Genomic DNA, 21,577 nt, shown 5'->3' with positions numbered 1-21,577 from the left:
CGCAATGCTTGTGTTGCTCTCGATTATTATAACCATAGTCACATTTCTCTCAATAATAAGCATATCCCAGGAATCCAGTGATAGTGGTAACGGTATCGAAATGGTCATCGTGATGATAGAGGTGAATGTATTTTCCATCCTTAAAGTCTTTCCCTCGAAACAACAGAGGTCCGCGCACTTCTTGAGGGTGCACTTTCAAGGCGTAGCGTGGAGCTAGGACATCTTGCAATTTTTGCATTTCAGGAATACCGCAGGGTGTGTCTTTGGGCAAGCCGGCTTGTTGTAACAGGAGTTCTGCTTCGTTTCGTTGTTTGGCTCGGTTCGATTTTCGAATGTTCTCCCAGGCTCTTTTCCATTCTGCAGTGTCGTTTTTGTTGGCATAGGTTCGTCCCACCACGATAGCCCTGGCTAAACACATCTGGTCTTGAGGGTTGTGAATTTGGACGAGGCTCGTTTTGGTGATGCGAAGGTCGTTCACCAATAACACCTTATTGCGTTGTTCTGTCCCTTGAGGAGGTGAAACGTGGGTCATGCCCATTGTGGCTTTTCCATCGGTGATGTCAAACTGGTCATTGGATTGTTGTACGTGTTGAATCTTGTCCATGACTTTGGAAGCGGTCAATTCTGCAGGGCTGCTAAACTCGATCCAAACAGGGGATTTCAAACCGTCGTGTTGTATGGAAAGTCTCAAGCGATCGTCTTCTTTGGGTTGACATTGTCGCTTGAGTGTGGTGAGTAAAGAATCCCACACTCCGGTGATGAACCCTTCTGCTTTCTCTAACGGCACTTCAGCCTTGAAATCTTTAAACTTCACCGTGTATTTGTAAGCCGTGGTTCTAAATTTTCTAGAGGAGCGCTTTTCTGTCTCTCGAATGGAATAGTATTTGTCAAGGTTAACTAAGGGTGGTGAACTTTGTTTAGAGGGTTTGGATTCTGGTTCACTCATGTCGTCTTCAAAATCACTGGCATGAATTTGTGCCAAGACTTCAGCTCTGGTACGAGGCGATAGATCACATTTCTGCCTCTTACTTTCTTCTTCTTTCTTCTCAAATGAATTGGATCGTTTCATCTTGAGTGAAAAACGTCAAATGACTAAAGTTTAAACACCATGGGCTACTTTATAGTCATGGCAGACCAGCGTATATAAAGGGTATATGTCTTGTCCTTTCACTATTCATTTCGCTCTCTAACCGAGCACAACGATGGAAGAGACTACCCAAATGAACGTTTCATCAAAGCTTTGCGAGGGGTCATTAGAAAATTTTCTTCACACCAGCCTTCGGACTGCTCTCCTTCTTTTCGAGATAAAAGTGAAGATACTTGCTATATCTGTCAGAAGAAAGGGCATTGGTCTTCAGAGTGTCCAGACCGTCAAAAAAGCAAAAAAAGGGTTAGAAAAGACAAAAGTCGAGATACTTGTTATCATTGTCAAGAAAAAGGACATTGGTCTCCAGATTGCCCAAAAAAGAAACAAGAGGAGCCAGAAGAAGAAGAAAGGGATTGTTTAGAGAAAAAAGAGGAAGAAGAAGAAGAGGAGAAAGAAAGTAGAGAGGTAAAGAAAAGGAAAGAGGAGAAGAAAAGAAGAAGGGAAGAAAGTGAGGAGGAAGAAGAGGAAAAGACTGTGACTGTGAAGAAATTAAGAAAATAGAGAGAGTAAATAATGAGATAGAAGAAGTCTATGAACTTTTATAGAGTGTTTTGTTGTGAATTGTGAACTGAATTGTAAATATTAATAAAAGAATAAATTAATTATAAAAGGTAAGTGTCTTTGGGTTTTTGATTTTAAAATAAGAACCTACTCTCATGCACTCATACACAGACACGTACTATAGGGGTAAATGGTTTTTTTTTTTTGAGTTATTGGCAATTGAAATTGTATCTCTTTTCGAGAGACGTGGGTGGCCCTGAAAAGGGCCTTTTTTTGGTGCAGGGATGAATTTAAGCAATCAACTTTAATTGCCTTAAGCCTTTGCCACGGCCGAGGCCTACTTCTGATGATGATGATGATGATGATGATGATGATGATGATGATGATGATGATTTGGTTGAAATCACTAAGGGTGGTACGGTAGGCTTAGTCACAGGGCTGGAGTGTTTAGCTCGGGAAGGTCGTATTCTCTTCGGTCGTGTTAAAGAAGTCAGATACATTTGTTTCAGACTTCTTAACTCCGCTAAAATGTCCTACAGTACCGTGACGGTTTGACTTTCACCCTCTTGTTTGCTGCTTCTTCTTGCTGTTTTTTTCTTACCTCTTCTTCTTCTTGCTGCTGTTGCTGTAGAAGAAAAGCTTGTTCTGCTTCCTTTTGCTGCTGCATAAATTTCTCCAATTCTTCTTTCTGTCTCTGTCGAAAATTCTCCACGTGCGGTAAAGATGGTAACGAAGGTTCTGGAACAGATTCTTGCGAGGTAAGAAAATCCACATAATCCCAATTCACCTCTTCTGAAAGTAAGTCAGGGTTCCCTTGTGTAGTCTCCACGGTTGGTGCACCCCAATTGATGGTTTTCTGAGTTTCCGTCATGTTGAAAGACTGTCTCATGGATTGACTGCACACAGGCGATAGCGAATCTATATAGACTACGTGACGTCACAGACTGCTTTCTTCGGATTGGATGTGGGCTGACTGAATTTTGTGACGTGTGTTTGGATTGGTCAACGAACTCAATCCGCTTCAATCCCTTCTGTCCCTATAAATAAGCGCAGTTCACTGCGTTGATTCACCTGTTCTCGGAGCCTCAAGATGTGGACCGACGTTCAATCTTCAACCCTTGTGTCAACAATGATGTTCAGGACGGACATACCCATGTATGTCCGATCCAAGTGGACCGTTGTCCATAGGACCACCACCAGCCTATGGATACGTAGGAATTACGTGGAGAGGCAAGGATGCCTCAAAAGAGTGCTAGTTTACGGTCCTACACTGAGACGAAGTTTAAGGCGAAGAAGATGTCGCAGATGCCCTTTATGTTAACCGCATATTAACATAAACCAAAGGCCCTTTTCAGGGCTACTCCAATTTATAGAAAAGAGATCTACTTTCAATTGCCAACCCTATTTTTTTTAACAAATCCCATGTTAAATTCCCCTTGTCCCTAGAATTGCTTTTTTCTCCCATGTTAAATTTCCCTTGTCCCTAGACTAACCTAAAACAGATTCCCATGTTAATTCCCATTGTCCCCAGAGGGCCGCAACAATATCTCCCATGTTAAATTTACATAGTCCCCAGAGGGCCGCGACCCTGTTTTTAATGGTAAGTCCCATTGTCCCTAGATCGCCCCACTTTACTACTTTCCTAAGAGTCAGTTACGACTCTCTGGTCTTAAACTATGCAACAGAAAAGAGCGAAAACCAAGAGGTTTTAAAAATTCAACAAGTAGTTTAATTACATAGAATAATAAAAGGTGAAGATTTAAAAAGAACTTACATTATTGTGAATTAAATCCCAACTAGTCGTACAAGTTCTATCAAGTTTAAATGTGTGAAGTTCCAACTGAATTTCATTGGTATCCCCAAAAAGTTCCAATATAGAATGCTTAGATGTGCCTGCAGTCTTGAATACGCTAACGTGGCAGTGGCCTGGATTGAGGCGAGTTGTTAACATATTTTGATGCATCCCAATAATAAAATCCAAAATGTTCTTTCGGAATTCATTACAATTCTAAATATTTGTTTCTACCCAAGGTTGTTAAAGAGCACATTTTTTGTGTACAGTGAATAATAATTTGGATAAATAATTTCACCCAAATGAAAAACTAAACAACAATAAGACTGATTCTGCTTCAATATGTTAAAGCAAGAATGAATAATTTCTCAAGTAAAATTCATTACATAAAGACTTAGACACTTACACAGAACCAGGATGAGGGTCAAACGTTCATTTATAGAACATTCTTTGTTGTCAACAAGGTAAGGTTTATTACTAAACTTATAATAAAGAACATGGCAAACATCAGGGACAACAGGTTTAACCATGGGAGAATTCCAATACCATAGGCTCAGATTAAGATAACATGCTTATCACCATCGATAATGGTCCTATTTTTTATCATATACTCACAGAAAATAATAGCTATGTATTATGTTGTTTTCAAAATAAATGTCCCTGGTAAGGTACACACTGAACTTGATTTTGGGCAAGGTCAGGCACAATATATATGATCCATGTTAAATATGATACAGCCTTCAAAATTCACATTGGTGGTTAAATTGCTTACGTTATTTACTTTGCTTCGAGCCATATCCTCAACACAACCATAAAGTCAGACAAGTTTTCGATAAGGCGAGTATACAGACATGGAAAGTTTAATTTTTGTTTTTAAACCAAGGACAAAAGTAAATTACTTTGTACTGGCAATTTGTTTCCTGATATTTTACAAGTAATTTGAGCTATATCATCCTAGGCTGTGTACATAAATGTCAATTAAATTCTGCTATGTTCTAATGATTCTAATGTCATATACTTCTCCCAAATGTGTTTAAAACTAATTAAATTCATGTTTATATAACCCTTTCACTACTACGTTCCGCGCTCAACAATTCAAAGAACACATCTGTAGGACACCAGTTTCATTTATGCCAATCTGCAAAAAATGACACTATTAATAAAGAAATATTTTACACAAGTAATGATCTCTATTACAACAAAACAATGGATAATAATCTCACGCTATGATCAAATCTCATTCCCTAAATGTTACAATGTTGTGTTTTCTCCGAATAATGCCGTGTAAGTCTACAGGTATGGAAAATTAATTGTTGAAAGCACGTAGATGCATCAATCAAGGCTGAGATTTACTCCCTTTACTTTCCATTTTGACACAATCGCTTACGCATCAGTGGGTTCAACTAGCTGCCTCAACTATACATCATTAAATGTCTGGACCACTAGATTTGTTATATATGACAGTTTGGCTCGTCTAAGCTCATAATCTGTTACTTGCTTGGCGTATTCATATTGTCAGGAACTCAGTCGATACTCGGTAATTGACAACATGTCCGTTTGGTCCTATCTAGTTTTCCACACAATACTGGTTTGCGTCATAGCTCAAATGCCCACTGCGGACTTTCCTTACGTTAGAACGTTGGATAAGAACGGCAAATTCGTACTATATTGGAACTTTAATGACACACATATTACCTTTGAGGTCCAAGTGCGGACATTTGGCTATGTAGGATTAGGAATTTCCGGGAATGGATCCATGTACCCAGCTGACGTCGTCCTGGGATGGGTTCATAACGATCTGGCATATTTTGGGGTAAGTAAGGAGTTGATGACCATTTCAGTTTCCTCAAGAATGTTTTCAAAGCCCGGTTGATGGTTGGACTGGTTGGCAATATTAATTTCTTCTATGACATCTGAAGGTTAGAAGTGTTTACACTCTTTGAGTGAATGTTAACTATACATATATATCTATCTATATAATATCCTGACACCAGGTAGACCAGTCCTAACAATAACCCCTTGATGATAAGCGCCTAGCCAGGTAGCTGTTAGTACAATTTTTATAAGTCTTTGATATGACTCGCCGGGGTTCGAACCCGCGACCTCAGTATCCGAGATGGACACTCTATCCACTAGGCCACCGGAGCGGTTTATTTAAAGTTTTGCCGTTTTCCTAGGTTGTCAAGGTTTGGACAGCATTGTTTTGAGTTAAAAAAGATATGTCTACAACTTTGGCAATGGTTCGTCGCCGTCATTGTCTTCACCATCATTATCCTCCTCCTCCTCCTCATCATCATCATTGACAAATATAAGACCAACTACATATAAATGTAGACACTGCTTAAAACTTAATTTAATATATGTTAGCAGACAGATTTGTTGCCATTATGCATTCTCTCCTACACACTCGCAAAAGAAGGCTATGATACGTTCTTAATGAGGTATTTTCGATGACAAGCTGTTTAACCAGTTGAGCGCATGGCGTGCCCATGCAAAATATTACTCATTTAAACCCACGCGTGCCAGTGCATTATACAAATCACGTGATCTAGTTATATATATGTATCATTAAAATGATCTTATTTTACTTTCCCTTAATTCTATATTGATATCTACTGGTGCGTTTAACTGCGATCTTCCTGATATCTGACATGTTCTGTCGCATTGAAAATGTCGGGGAGCCTTGTCATTCGTCACTAACATTTGATAGCATTTTCTAACTTTCCGAAATTCTTGACACAGTCTACACGGAAAACTACAACTATAAATTCCATTATTTATTCCTTCTGACATTAATGTCAAATTCGTGATTTGATTTTCATCCTGTGGCAGATTTTATGCACGGCTTAATGAAGTGCATGTACAAAGACTAAATTGGATCAGTATGTTTAATGTGGCATTGCTGACAATTACCCAACCAATAATGACTTTAATCAAAACTCACTGTAGACGTATGAAGACATTTTATCCACCCAGTCAAAATGAATTTTGGACAAATATCGGTATCTTACATTCTTGTCGATCCATATCATGGGGAATTCCTACAATTTCCACTAAGGAAAACTTTCGTTAGTAAAGGTGTTTGGCATGCTAGGCTATACAATCTGCACTCCAGTGACGTTGGTAAATAACGAGACTGCATAATAAGACCATTTGATCTAGAGGTCAGTCTGGTTTTGAGTTGTAACGTCATTTACTTTGTCGTTGAACTTTGAATAAAGAAGACGAAAAGTTAACAATAACAGTGCTGGAGTTGCTGGCAACGTTCTTTCAATTTCTTTATTTTCCGCTCCTTTTTAAGAAGCCTTCAAAAAATGAAGGAAAACAAGAGAAGTTTCTTGAAAGCAATTTTGATTTCAACTTTTGGGTGCAGTGTCGTTTCGTGAGAAGCAGGTGATCCGCTTGGGGCGGGGGAGTTGCAGGCTTTAGTGTACAATAAATAAGGAAAGACTCTCCACAAGATACATTAAATCACTAGCACGGATATATTGATCACACTTACAAGGACATATCAATCACATTCAGACAGACATACTGGCCACACTTAAAATAACATACCAATCACACTCAGATAGACATATTGGACACACTTAAAAGGATATATTATCACACTTAAAAGGACATATCAATCACACTCAGATAGACATATTGGCCACACTTAAAATGACATTTCATCCACACTCAGAAAGACATATTGGCCACACTTACAAGGATATATTGATCACCCTTAAAAGGACATATGAATCACACTCAGATAGACATATTGGTCACACTTAAAAGGACATATCAATCACACTCAGATAGACATATTGGACACACTTAAAATGACATTTAAACCACACTCAGATTGACATATTGGACACACTTAAAAGGATATATTATCACACTTAAAAGGACATATCAATCACACTCAGATAGACATATTGGCCACACTTAAAATGACATTTCATCCACACTCAGAAAGACATATTGGCCACACTTACAAGGATATATTGATCACCCTTAAAAGGACATATGAATCACACTCAGATAGACATATTGGTCACACTTAAAAGGACATATCAATCACACTCAGATAGACATATTGGTCACACTTAAAAGGACATATGAATCACACTCAGATAGACATATTGGTCACCCTTAAAAGGACATATCAATCACACTCAGATAGACATATTGGACACACTTAAAAGGACATATCAATCACACTCAGAAAGACATAATGGCCACACTTACAAGGATATATTGATCACCCTTAAAAGGACATATGAATCACACTCAGATAGACATATTGGTCACCCTTAAAAGGACATATCAATCACACTCAGATATACATATTGGACACACTTAAAAGGACATATCAATCACACTCAGAAAGACATATTGGCCACACTTACAAGGATATATTGATCACCCTTAAAAGGACATATGAATCACACTCAGATAGACATATTGGTCACACTTAAAAGGACATATCAATCACACTCAGATAGACATATTGGCCACACTTAAAAGAATATATTGATCACCCTTAAAAGGACATATCAATCACACTCAGATAGACATATTGGCCACACTTAAAAGAATAGATTGATCACCCTTAAAAGGACATATCGATCACACTCAGAGAGACATATTGGCCACACTTAAAAGAATATATTGATCACCCTTTAAAGGACATATCAATCACACTCAGATAGACATATTGGACACACTTAAAAGAATATATTGATCACCCTTAAAAGGACATATCAATCACACTCAGATTGACATATTGGACACACTTAAAAGGATATATTATCACACTTAAAAGGACATATCAATCACACTCAGATAGACATATTGGCCACACTTAAAATGACATTTCATCCACACTCAGAAAGACATATTGGCCACACTTACAAGGATATATTGATCACCCTTAAAAGGACATATGAATCACACTCAGATAGACATATTGGTCACACTTAAAAGGACATATCAATCACACTCAGATAGACATATTGGTCACACTTAAAAGGACATATGAATCACACTCAGATAGACATATTGGTCACCCTTAAAAGGACATATCAATCACACTCAGATAGACATATTGGACACACTTAAAAGGACATATCAATCACACTCAGAAAGACATATTGGCCACACTTACAAGGATATATTGATCACCCTTAAAAGGACATATGAATCACACTCAGATAGACATATTGGTCACCCTTAAAAGGACATATCAATCACACTCAGATAGACATATTGGACACACTTAAAAGGACATATCAATCACACTCAGAAAGACATATTGGCCACACTTACAAGGATATATTGATCACCCTTAAAAGGACATATGAATCACACTCAGATAGACATATTGGTCACACTTAAAAGGACATATCAATCACACTCAGATAGACATATTGGCCACACTTAAAAGAATATATTGATCACCCTTAAAAGGACATATCAATCACACTCAGATAGACATATTGGCCACACTTAAAAGAATAGATTGATCACCCTTAAAAGGACATATCAATCACACTCAGAGAGACATATTGGCCACACTTAAAAGAATATATTGATCACCCTTTAAAGGACATATCAATCACACTCAGATAGACATATTGGACACACTTAAAAGAATATATTGATCACCCTTAAAAGGACATATCAATCACACTCAGATAGACATATTGGACACACTTAAAAGAATATATTGATCATACTTAAAAGGACATATCAATCACACTCAGATAGACATATTGGACACACTTACAAAGATATATTGATCATCCTTAAAAGGACATATGAATCACACTCAGATAGACACATTGGCCACACTTAAAAGGACATATCAATCACACTCAGATAGACATATTGGCCACACTTAAAAGAATATATTGATCACCCTTAAAAGGACATATCAATCACACTCAGATAGACATATTGGCCACACTTAAAAGAATATATTGATCACCCTTAAAAGGACATATCAATCACACTCAGATAGACATATTGGCCACACTTAAAAGAATATATTGATCACCCTTAAAAGGACATATCAATCACACTCAGATAGACATATTGGCCACACTTACAAGGATATATTGATCACCCTTAAAAGGACATATCAATCACACTCAGATAGACATATTGGCCACACTTAAAAGAATATATTGATCACCCTTAAAAGGACATATAAATCACACTCAGATAGACATATTGGACACACTTAAAATAATATATTGATCACCCTTAAAAGGACATATCAATCACACTCAGATAGACATATTGGACACACTTAAAAGAATATATTGATCACCCTTAAAAGGACATATCAATCACACTCAGATAGACATATTGGCCACACGTAAAAGAATATATCAATCACACTCAGATAGACATATTGGCCACACTTAAAAGAATATATTGATCACCCTTAAAAGGACATATCAATCACACTCAGATAGACATATTGGCCACACTTAAAAGAATATATTGATCACCCTTAAAAGGACATATCAATCACACTCAGATAGACATATTGGCCACACTTAAAAGAATATATTGATCACCCTTAAAAGGACATATCAATCACACTCAGATAGACATATTGGCCACACTTAAAAGAATATATTGATCACCCTTAAAAGGACATATCAATCACACTCAGATAGACATGTTGGCCACACTTAAAAGAATATATTGATCACCCTTAAAAGGACATATCAATCACACTCAGATAGACATATGGGCCACACTTAAAAGAATATATTGATCACCCTTAAAAGGACATATAAATCACACTCAGATAGACATATTGGACACACTTAAAAGAATATATTGATCATACTTAAAAGGACATATCAATCACACTCAGACAGACATATTGGCCACACTTAAAAGGACATATTATCACACTTAAAAGGACATATTATCACACTTAAAAGGACATATCAATGACACTCAGATAGACATATTGGCCACTCTTTAACGCATGTATTGGTCATCCAGTTGTGCTTGAAAAATGTCAGTCTGTTTTTGGTTGGTTTTTGTTTCTCCCTTTCCATGATTGCAGTGTATCTTATACCAGTCTGTTGAGATGTTCTGATTACCTTTTCCTACTGCTTCACCCCTAAGTATTTATTCGGCGGGTTTGAGAAATGCAGGGACAATTTAATAATATTTCGAGTCTATGGTCGTAAAATAAATATTAACAAAAGAACCAAACCAAGAAGTTTATAAATAAATTCAACAAGTAATATGTTCCCCTTGAATACAAGGTGAAAATTTAAAGTGACAATTTCGTAATACGAATTAAATCCCAGATAATCATAGAATGTCTAATACAAGTCCTAATGAATAAAGTTCAGATTAAGTTTTAGTGGTATTTCAAAATAATTTCCAACCCTGAAGGTGTTGATGTGTCTGCAGTTTCTAATGGACATATGTGTTAATGGCCTAAATTGTAATGACATGCCAACAATCTTTTGATGAACCATTATAGTACTATAGTGTAAGCCTTACTCTAATTAGCGTTGTAATATCACTTGACAGTAAAATTAATTAGATATTCCACACTGGATTAGAACTGATACACACCCACAGCTGATTTATGTTATACATTCACTAGGGTTTATGTTATACATTCACTAGGGTTTATGTTATACATTCACTAGGGTTTATGTTATACATTCACTAGGATTTATGTTATACATTCACTAGGGTTTATGTTATACATTCACTAGGGTTTATGTTATACATTCACTAGGGTTTATGTTATACATTCACTAGGGTTTATGTTATACATTCACTAGGGTTTATGTTATACATTCACTAGGGTTTATGTTATACATTCACTAGGGTTTATGTTATACATTCACTAGGGTTTATGTTATACATTTACTAGGGTTTATGTTATACATTCACTAGGGTTTATGTTATACATTCACTAGGGTTTATGTTATACATTCACTAGGGTTTATGTTATACATTCACTAGGGTTTATGTTATACATTCACTAGGATTTATGTTATACATTCACTAGGGTTTATGTTATACATTCACTAGGATTTATGTTATACATTCACTAGGGTTTATGTTATACATTCACTAGGGTTTATGTTATACATTCACTAGGATTTATGTTATACATTCACTAGGGTTTATGTTATACATTCACTAGGGTTTATGTTATACATTCACTAGGGTTTATGCTATACATTCACTAGGGTTTATGTTATACATTCACTAGGGTTTATGTTATACATTCACTAGGGTTTATGTTATACATTCACTAGGGTTTATGTTATACATTCACTAGGGTTTATGTTATACATTCACTAGGGTTTATGTTATACATTCACTAGGGTTTATGTTATACATTCACTAGGGTTTATGTTATACATTCACTAGGGTTTATGTTATACATTCACTAGGGTTTATGTTATACATTCACTAGGGTTTATGTTATACATTCACTAGGGTTTATGTTATACATTCACTAGGGTTTATGTTATACATTCACTAGGGTTTATGTTCCATGGGGAAAATACTCGCAGGTAGTCTTTACTCCCCTTCCTAACTGTATTCATGTCTTGTATTTAATAAATAGTATATAACACCTTCTGCAGTTATTCTTCAATAACAAATAACATTACAGTACAATAAAAAAATCCTTATTTTAATTCACTTTTATTCTAAGTTAATGTTTCTGTCCTAGAATATTGTTATAAAGCACTTTGCAATTCCAGAGAATAATAATTAATTTCACCCAAATCAAAATCTGAATACAACAATTCTTTTTACATATATCTCTAATTGACCAACAGCATTTTCTATAAACAAAAAACTAATAGAAAATTCTGATTCAAGAATATTCTGAGCTCCTAAACAAGGAGAAGTGTTCATCTCAAAGCTTAGTAAATATCTGTCACTATACAATTGCCACATAGGCAAAAACTCTACCCTCAGTCACAGACAAAGGTAAAGCACAAACTATAAATTAAATATGCATAACCCAATCAAGAATTGAGGGGTCTTCTTAGCATATTATCAGGCCACTCTGAGATCGTTCTCTCTTCCATCTTCAAACTCACCGTAGAAAATATTTGATAGGCGCTCGTCAATCGTCATGGTGACGTGGCATGCGAATCTAGTCTGTGATTTGGACAGCAGAGTGTGGCTGCTTGGAGAACTCAGTGTCTGTGACGTTGTCGTGCGATCCTGTTCTTATCAATTTTCTCAGGCAGTCCATGTGAAAATGTTTCAGCTTCTTTGCATAGAATCGGTACACTGTCCAGGGTTCGCATGAAAACAGAATGGGCGGCAATACAGTATCTTTGTGGACCTTCAGTTCTGTGTTTAGATTCAAGCCTCTACTTTCGCAGACATTTGCACATAATCTGCCAAAGGTTGCACTTGCTTTGTCAATTATGGCGTCGCTGTCGCCGTCGATGTAGAGTGCATATGACGGTGTTCTGCCGAGATAGGTGAACTTATCTACCGACCGGAGGCTTCTCTGATGGTAGGCTGTAGGTCAGTCTTTCCTTGTACAGCTTGGTGCATCACATCTGTCTTCTTTGGCACTGATTGTAAGACCAAAAATGTCGCAACTGGAGGGAAATGTTCATTTCTCTTTTGCATGCATGCATTAAGAGAACAAGGATAAGTAAACAGAAGACCACGAACAGTCACTTTCAGCAACTCCATCATCGCCTGTGGTCTTCTGAGATTGAAGGGCCTCCCATAGATCCATTATCTGATGTCGATCACAGTGTAACAGCCACGGAAGGCCGATAAGCATAGCAAAAAAACGTATACAGAACAGAGCGAAAGCGTAGTTTTGCTTGACTTCATTGGTGATTGGGAATGATTTTGTTGTCTTACCATCGTCCAAGACGCGATGGAGCATACAGTTATTGAAATGCATAAATAATAGACTACATTTATCTGGGTAATCACGTAGTGTTTGTCAGCGGATTCTTGTTTCTGGAAAAATACCTTAAACATGTTATTAAAGACATGCGACATAATGTCAAAAATTGTCTTGCATATTTGTTAATTTGACCCCATAATTAATATTATTATTATATCACCACAACCACGCACACCCAAACATCTCACTCCCGCCACAGACTTTGAAAAATATATAAGTCGTTGAATAAGGCAATTGTAAAGTGTCGTAGAAACTACTTAGGAGTGTCGTAGAAACTACTTAGAAGTGTCGTAGAAACGACTTAGAAGCGTCGTAGAAACTACTTAGAAGTGTCGTAGAAACTACTTAGAAGTGTCGTACAAACTACTTAGAAGTGTCGTACAAACTCTAATGGTTACATACAAATTTTGGGTCACCTGATAATTTAAAAAGTTAGAAGAACATAACAAACAACTTATGACTGATATGATGTGTTCCACCGATCAATTAACTATAAGCCACACATTCACGACTATTTCAATTTGATAAATAAATTTTCTGTCAAACCAAGTTTCTCGCATACTCCATTTTGCTGCCAAAAGTACGGAAGCTGTTTGCAATGTTTCTTAAGGCAAGAATAACCATAGCTTCATCTAAATTGAAAGGAATAAAATGTTAGTTATTTAAGCACAGAAATATGAATATAAATAGAAGTGATAATCCATTATCTGGTACTTTTAGTGAGTTCTCTTTTAAACAATGATATAGCTTCACTACAAATTGCTATACTAATTGATTTATTCGGCTGATAAAACTGTATGATTGTAACATGTCTTTATCGTTTGATATATGATATACATTCGCTGTCGCTTTCCTTATATATGATGATAAAGCGAATCTCGTGAGGTTTTTATAGTTCTTTGTGAAACCAACTTATCGAAAGGGTCTAATAAAAACGCACTTAAGTGTACTGGATTAATGGTATCCTTTAGGATCTTTATTGGTATAACAAAGAACATAATTCTCTACAACAAAATGATGTTCGAAAAAGAACATGATAGAAAGCTTGCATTCACAAGTATATCATATCTGAGGAGACTAAAATAATGCTTAAGACGATAGCAGGTCCATCTATGTGTCTGTTAATTTCTTTTTTCGTCTATCAACATTAAAATCGGGATATATATATATATATATATATATATATATATATATATATATATATATCATTCGTGCTACTGTTAAAGGCATTATTTGTTCATGAAGAATTAACTATTCAATTTAGTGAATTTGATTTACAAAAGAGACATTTTGAAATTAGGTTTGTATTTGCATCCCATAACGATAATGCTCACATTTGAAAACCGTTTAATACAATGCTTATCACCATGGAAACTAAAATACAGAATTTCTACTGTCCTTATAAATCATAAAAGCTTGGTAGACAGCATGTGTCTTTTATTACCTGGGAAAGTGATGGAAATTAGATTAAAATATCATATTAAGAAACAGCATTGGAATTCAAACTGAATATTATCGTTAAGTCTTCCAAGCAAACGGTTTACACGTTAACATATTATTTACTTTATTCCCAGTGCTGTACTTCATTTTCTTAGAAGGAATCTAATTATCGTATAAACCTGTAGATCAGCTATTATCTTGCCTGACTCGTGACAAAATGGACTTGGTTTCCAGTAACTGAATCAGACCAGCTCTCCTTCTCCTACAGTTGTGTTTAAATGGGTAATGTACTTTACTCCTACAGTTGTGTTTAAATGGGTAATGTACTTTACTCATTTGACTCTGCACTAAATAGACTCTGGTCTTGCTGTGCCCTAAAACTCTGTGTGTGTGTGTGTTTTTTTTTTCTTCATTGGAATTACAAAGTACTCAGTAACACATTCGGACTAAATCACTCTTTTGGGATTATTGTGAATTCATTTAGAGACAATTTGGAATATATCATTGGTAGCACATCACCATTTTCCCACGATATATATCGATTTTCAAAAGATTCATATGCCACAGTAGTCATATAGTCAATAATTGTATCACTATCCATTAGGAATAGATGATTGTTAGTTGAATTGTTTTTTGATTGGATATAGAAAAATCATTTTGACAAAGAGTATGACAGATTTTTCGATATGAGAATAGTGAGAATAAGAGTTTACGTCTTCTATGGAATTTTTGCAGAACTTGCAAATACTTAGAATTAGTTCAATTTTTCTTATATCAACTTAGTTAAGTCCCTGGAGTATAGCAGCCTAAGAGACAACTACATAATGATGTCATGTAATTTAAATTTTTCATTGGCCGAGTGGTCTAAAGCGCTCTAGGAATCGACTTATGTGGGTATGGAAGAAAGCTTGCCAGTGGGTCGGTGATTCTTCCTGGGGTTTTCCCGGGTTCTTCCTCCACCATTAATACTGGCCGCCATGCATAGTCTATCGTGTGCTGAAAAATGGCGTTAAACCCCACAACAACAACAACATCATTACATAATTAGTTTGTGAAAGTAATTTGCTTTTTGAAGATACCATATGTTATTAGTTTATTAGATTGCACATTATTTGAGAACGTTACATAAAATAGGAAAACATACATCAATTTGCTATAAAAGAGGGTTATTTTTTACCCGCATTTCTGTTAACAATATTAAAGCTTATGTCAATCCTGGATGAAATATGTTAATCCAAACTCAGACCTCACGTTGTATTAAATAACATCTTGCTCATACATTTTAGTATTCTCATGCTTTGTTATTGCCACCAGTATTGAAAGCATACTGATGGCACTGTTAATATTCATAAGACATACAGGCGAAGCCCGGTATAAGGCGATGCTCGGGGTGGGGTGGGTGGGGGCAAAGAATATCATCCGGATATAAGCGGGATCGCGTTAACAAATTCTCGCAAAATGTCAAACTAGTCACATGTTACTTCCTACAAGCATTAAACAGTGACGAATGTATTCAAAAATATTTTAACTTGTCTGAATTTTTCAAACTTTCCGTTAACAAATATAACACTGCATAATGTTTTAGAAAATTTCAGAGTTACGGCAACATTAAACGCATTTCTGGGATTAAAATTCTATTAGGGATACGAATAATCGGCTTTTCCGAGAGCACATATTTAGGATGTTAAAAAGAGAGGTCACCTTAAATGAAAAAAAGGGAGTCATGCTATTATCCTGTTATAAGCGGAATCGCGTTATAACGAATCTAGTTATAACGGGTTTACTTGTATATCAGGCTTATTTCAGACCATTGAATACAGATTTCGTGAATTTTATGTGGGTGGAGCTGCATTTGTCTAGCTTTAATATCCCAACTGATGAACAAGCCTATATTTTAAATGTTGAGGATTGCAGATTCCCAGAAGTGAGATCCGAACAGGGATATGGAATTGTCTATCGTGTTAAATGTATGTTACTTTGATAACATCAGTTGTACTAGTGTTTTATTTTACTCTGAACCATACATGTAGAGATGCTTTACTTAACAAGTCACACAAATTCGATATTACTTTAAATTTGTTGGTGAGAGTGAATAACACTCCAATATATGTTCGTTTTCTGACCAACTCACCATTTGTCTTACTGAAGTGCTATATGTTCTTTAGTTTATTCATTCTGTATGCAATATATACTGTAGTGTATTCACTGTATGGAATATATACTTTAGTGTATTCACTGTATGGAATATATACTGTAGTGTATTCACTGTATGGAAAATGTAATGTAGAGTTTTAATTTTATATGGAATATATACTTTAATGTAATTCACTCTATATGGAATACATGCTTTGTGCGAGTATTCATTCAATAATGAAAACGTATGCTTCAGTGTGTTCAATTCACACACACACACACACAGACACACACAGACACAGACACACACACACACACACTTAAAAGTCAACTTGCCCTAGACAAGCATCAAATTAAGATGGGGCAAGCTCAAGATTTCAATTACTAGCCCACGGGCAAGGCCAACACATTTAGCTGTTTTCCTTTTAGTGTTCTATTACTAGTTGAAGCCAGTTTTGACAAGTCAGAAATATATATTGCTATTCTAATGTACGAATTACATTTGAATCATAATGTTTGTATTATCTGACGTTCAGGTTGCAAACAGCCTCGGGACGTTTGTTCGCTGGCTGAGTTGGAATGTTGTTTTGATGCAGGCGAATATGGCGTTAATGGTTAATAAAAAAAACTTGTGAAATTTCATTTCACACGTGTGTTTAGAAATGAAAGGCACTCATCAATAATGTTTCTTCACCAGGAGTTTATTCAAAGGATGACCGATGAAAGCAAGATGTATCAGCCAAACGCTGTGTTTATGATCTCTTGTTTATGTGGTTATTAACAGGGACCCATTAGTGAATACAGCTAACAAAATAATAAAATGAATAAAAATAAGTGTTCTCAATCTCAAAAATCAGAATGCCAGCTGTAGATATTGATAACAGAACATACTCAAAATGTGTCATGGTCAAGTTACTAATTAATAATAATAATAATAATGAGGATTTTGTATAGCGCCTAATCGTTAGAAATTCTAAGCGCTTGATAACATTAGACAACACCAAAAAATAACATAAAATAACATGTATAATGATGTTATTACAGAAAACAAACACCATGAAATTAGAAAACATAAAAACATGCTGTAAATATTTACGGTAGGGAACCTTATTAGGTCTTCAAGTTTGTTCTTGCAGCCGAAATAATTGAGTTTTAAGAGCCCTCTTGAATGGGATCACTGTGTCTTTGTGTCTAAGTTCAGTGGGCAATTCATTCCACAGTGCTGGGCCCTGGTATGCAAAAGAATGTTGTCTATATGACTTATTTTTCATAGTAGGAATAATGAGTATACGATTCTCAGAAGAGGAGCGTAAGTATCTTGCTGGTGTGTACACATGGGTGAGGTCGGATAGGCATGATGGACTGGAGTCAGTCAGGGAAACGTAGCACAGAGAACAAAGTTTGTGTTTGATTCTGGATCGAATGGATTGCCAGTGTAGGGTAAAGAGCAACGGGGAGGTGTGCTCTGATGGTGGTACTCTAAGTATGATCCGAGCAGCTGTGTTTTGAACTTTTTGAAGTTTCTGAAGTAGATATTGAGATGAACCAGACATAATTGAGTTACAATAGTAGTCTCGAAAGTACTGATGAACATTCAAGTGTTAAGTGGCATCAACTGAAAGATATTTGCGAATGGAACTGATGCGTCTCAGCTCAAGATATGCAGCCTTGCATATATTCATGACACCAATCTGTGCACCTGCTGCTATAGCTACGATGTCGTAGCCTCAACTTGATTTTTTGTGGTTGAGGCTACGAACTGATCCCATATCATGTAATGGAGCAAAATAAATCATCACCTAAGTCAGAAAAACAAACAGTGTAGAAATCAACTACATAAGTATAATCATGTTGTGAAAGAAGTTTGGCTTATTTTGAATTTATTAAGCCCTTACACGATAAAATAAATTGGCATGGTTACTCTAACCTTATCCTGTCCGCCATGACAGATAACGCGAGACTCGCCGTGACCCCTTTTCTACGTAAGGCTTGCCAGACTATATTTTGGATATTCTACGCTATATTATTATCAATCAAGTGGCGAATAATCGCTTCTTGGTGGAATTTCAAAGTTGCCGAGAAACTGTATTTACTTTTAATGCACCGAATTTCTGACCCAAACGGCGCCATATTTTTACTACGATTTGTTTACATTTCCAAATAAGGCGTCAATGTCCTTATATGGCACACAAACAAACGAGGCTGAGAACGGAAGTAATCATTTTTTGAAATAATATGGCGGACGATCTAAACGAAAATATCGGCTAGAAAAGGTAAACGAGATTTTACAACTATTTCTACAATGGTTTTCGATACTTCCGGTATCAAATAAGAGGACTACTAAATTTATTTGATTATATTCGAGGAATATGTTTAAAGTGCTATTATTAGGCTAAAAGAACGCCGGGTGTGAATCACACCCGGCTTGCTCCATTAACACGTATATGCTCATGTTAGTACCCTGTCCACGAGGTACGAGTAAGGGTACTAATATTAGTACTACTGCTGCTACTGATGTCCAAACGATACTGATGTCATTTGCAAATATTAAGAACGAAGTAGGACTACATACACTTCATGTCTGACACCAATAGTAGACCGTATGGTTTTACTTTTGCATCTTGCAGTTTCACGCCATAGATGGTATCTTTTTTTTTACACGTGATTTATCAAATCAATGATTTTTCCTATGATTCTATGCTTGTTTGAACACTTTATCTCCATGTTTGTTTTATGGGATTTTAAAAGTGTTTAATTCCTCCACAATAGTTTCTGTAATGAAACATGATTATATTGTTCTGAGTTTATAGTTATCTGTCGAATAAAATATAAATTCTTATACTTGAAAACAATTGATCATAAGGTCTGCAGATATCCGAGGTTGCATGTATTGATATTTGTTGCAATCAACGTGTATATAAGATCTGTGGATAATTACTCTTTCTTTCATTTCAAAGGACTATCATACAGTCGGCAAGGTGTCGCCTATGATGGATGTGAGTCAGGACTGGACGCTACTATACGGCTATGAGACCAGTTTTGGAACTGTTCTGAGATTTGTTCGAAAATTTGACACCTGCGACCCTGAGGACATTCCCATTACTGTAAGTGTCAAATAGTCACGTGATAAAACCATTCCCTGAAAGAAAATAAAGCAACTCCACACACACACACACACACACGCAAATTCAAGTAAAATGTTAGACGTCCGGTCGGTGTACAAGTTGTCTAAAACCAATCAGATGCTGGATTTGGGAAGCTGAGCACAGTTCGGTTGTGATACAATTTTTGTAATCATTGGTCTTAAAGTGTAACGTTTAGATAAAACACTATGATAATTCCAAACAAATAAAATGAATAAAAAATAAACAGTGGACATTGTGTGAGACATTCTGTATAATACGACGAATATTAGATGTTTGTGGATCAAAGCAAGGCCCCTTCCTACACATAATCCTAACATATTTGTCAGTTATAAAATTTACTAATAACTATTCTGCGTTTAGAAATTACACGTTTAACACTCGCATCAGTATTATCGCATGCCACGAAATTTTGGTTTGCATCATCTTAATTGGCCGACGGGAGAACGTTTATAAATTAGAAAATTCAGCTAATGTACGTCGAATAATACATCCAAAATAGCATCTCCTCGCAGCCACCCTTACTGTTAGGCACTCCTCCCAGCCACCCTTACTATTAGGTATTCCTCCCAGCCACCCTTACTGTTAGGCACTCCTCCCAGCTTCTCCTTCAAATGGGTATTACTCCCAATCACCCTTAAAAGTAGCGATTCCTCTTAGCCACTCGTAGAATTAGTCACTCCAAATAGTTACTCCTCCCCCACTAGTCCATTTTGAACACTTGAATGTGAAATGATTGCCATATTTTATCTACACGATAAGGACACCTTCATGTTAAGCGGTGTTCAATAGAGTAGAGATATGACAAACCCAAACGAACGAGTGTAGCTACACAATGAAAATTTATTTTGCAGAATTCTTCGATGGTGTAGTTTGAGTAATTTTTGACGTAATCCGAATATATGATTTATTTCTGAAGGCTCTAGAATACAAATCAATGGAATATTAACAAAGTAATATTTGTGATTCAGTCATACAATCTTGCTGCTGTATCATTCATATATGTAATTTTTCATTATGATAAACAGTTCAAACATTTCCATTGTAGGAAAACACCACACGTATTATATATTCCTTCCACGATCAAGACCCGGACACGGAAAAATTCCAGCTCCTTTGGCATGGCAAGGAAAACCGAGGGTCAGTGAATCTTCATCTGACCCAGATTAGTGTTTTGCCGTATGACCCGACCTCCACGCAATGGTCATCAACGGCATGGACACTAGATTTTGTAAATAACAATGTAAGCAGTTTTACGCTTATATTACGTTCGGGAAATAGAGGATCGCAGATGGGTAATGATTAAACATTTAATTTATGAAGAATTTCAAGCTTTTGCTCCCCAAGTCTCGCAAAATATGCCGATTATTCTACTTGATTACAAAATCAATATTAAATCATTACCCATTTGTAATTCTGTTTATTACATAGTTGTTTTTTTAAAATGTTTTGATAGAAAAAAGAACAAAATGGGTTTCGACATT

The 21,577-nt window shown here is 36.1% G+C and overlaps 1 protein-coding gene across 1 annotated transcript in view; it reads left to right on the top strand.

The window, feature by feature from the left end:
• The first annotated feature begins 4,816 nt into the window (after window positions 1–4,816).
• LOC149780419 (DBH-like monooxygenase protein 1) overlaps window positions 4,817–21,577 on the top strand; it is a 36,551-nt gene continuing 19,790 nt past the window's right edge. The window contains exons 1-3 of the mRNA XM_089937345.1: window positions 4,817–5,253; window positions 19,908–20,054; window positions 21,142–21,336. Coding sequence (XP_089793471.1) covers window positions 4,990–5,253; window positions 19,908–20,054; window positions 21,142–21,336 — 606 coding nt within the window. The 5' untranslated portion in view covers window positions 4,817–4,989. The remainder of the gene's footprint in view (window positions 5,254–19,907; window positions 20,055–21,141; window positions 21,337–21,577) is intronic.

Source organism: Sinohyriopsis cumingii, chromosome 16 (genome assembly GCF_028554795.1).
Source record: "Sinohyriopsis cumingii isolate HCF-2022 chromosome 16, ASM2855479v2, whole genome shotgun sequence".
Classification (NCBI taxonomy): Eukaryota; Metazoa; Mollusca; class Bivalvia; order Unionida; family Unionidae; genus Sinohyriopsis; species Sinohyriopsis cumingii.
The sequence above is the reverse complement of the archived record's forward strand: the minus strand, read 5'-3'. Positions and strand labels throughout refer to the sequence as shown.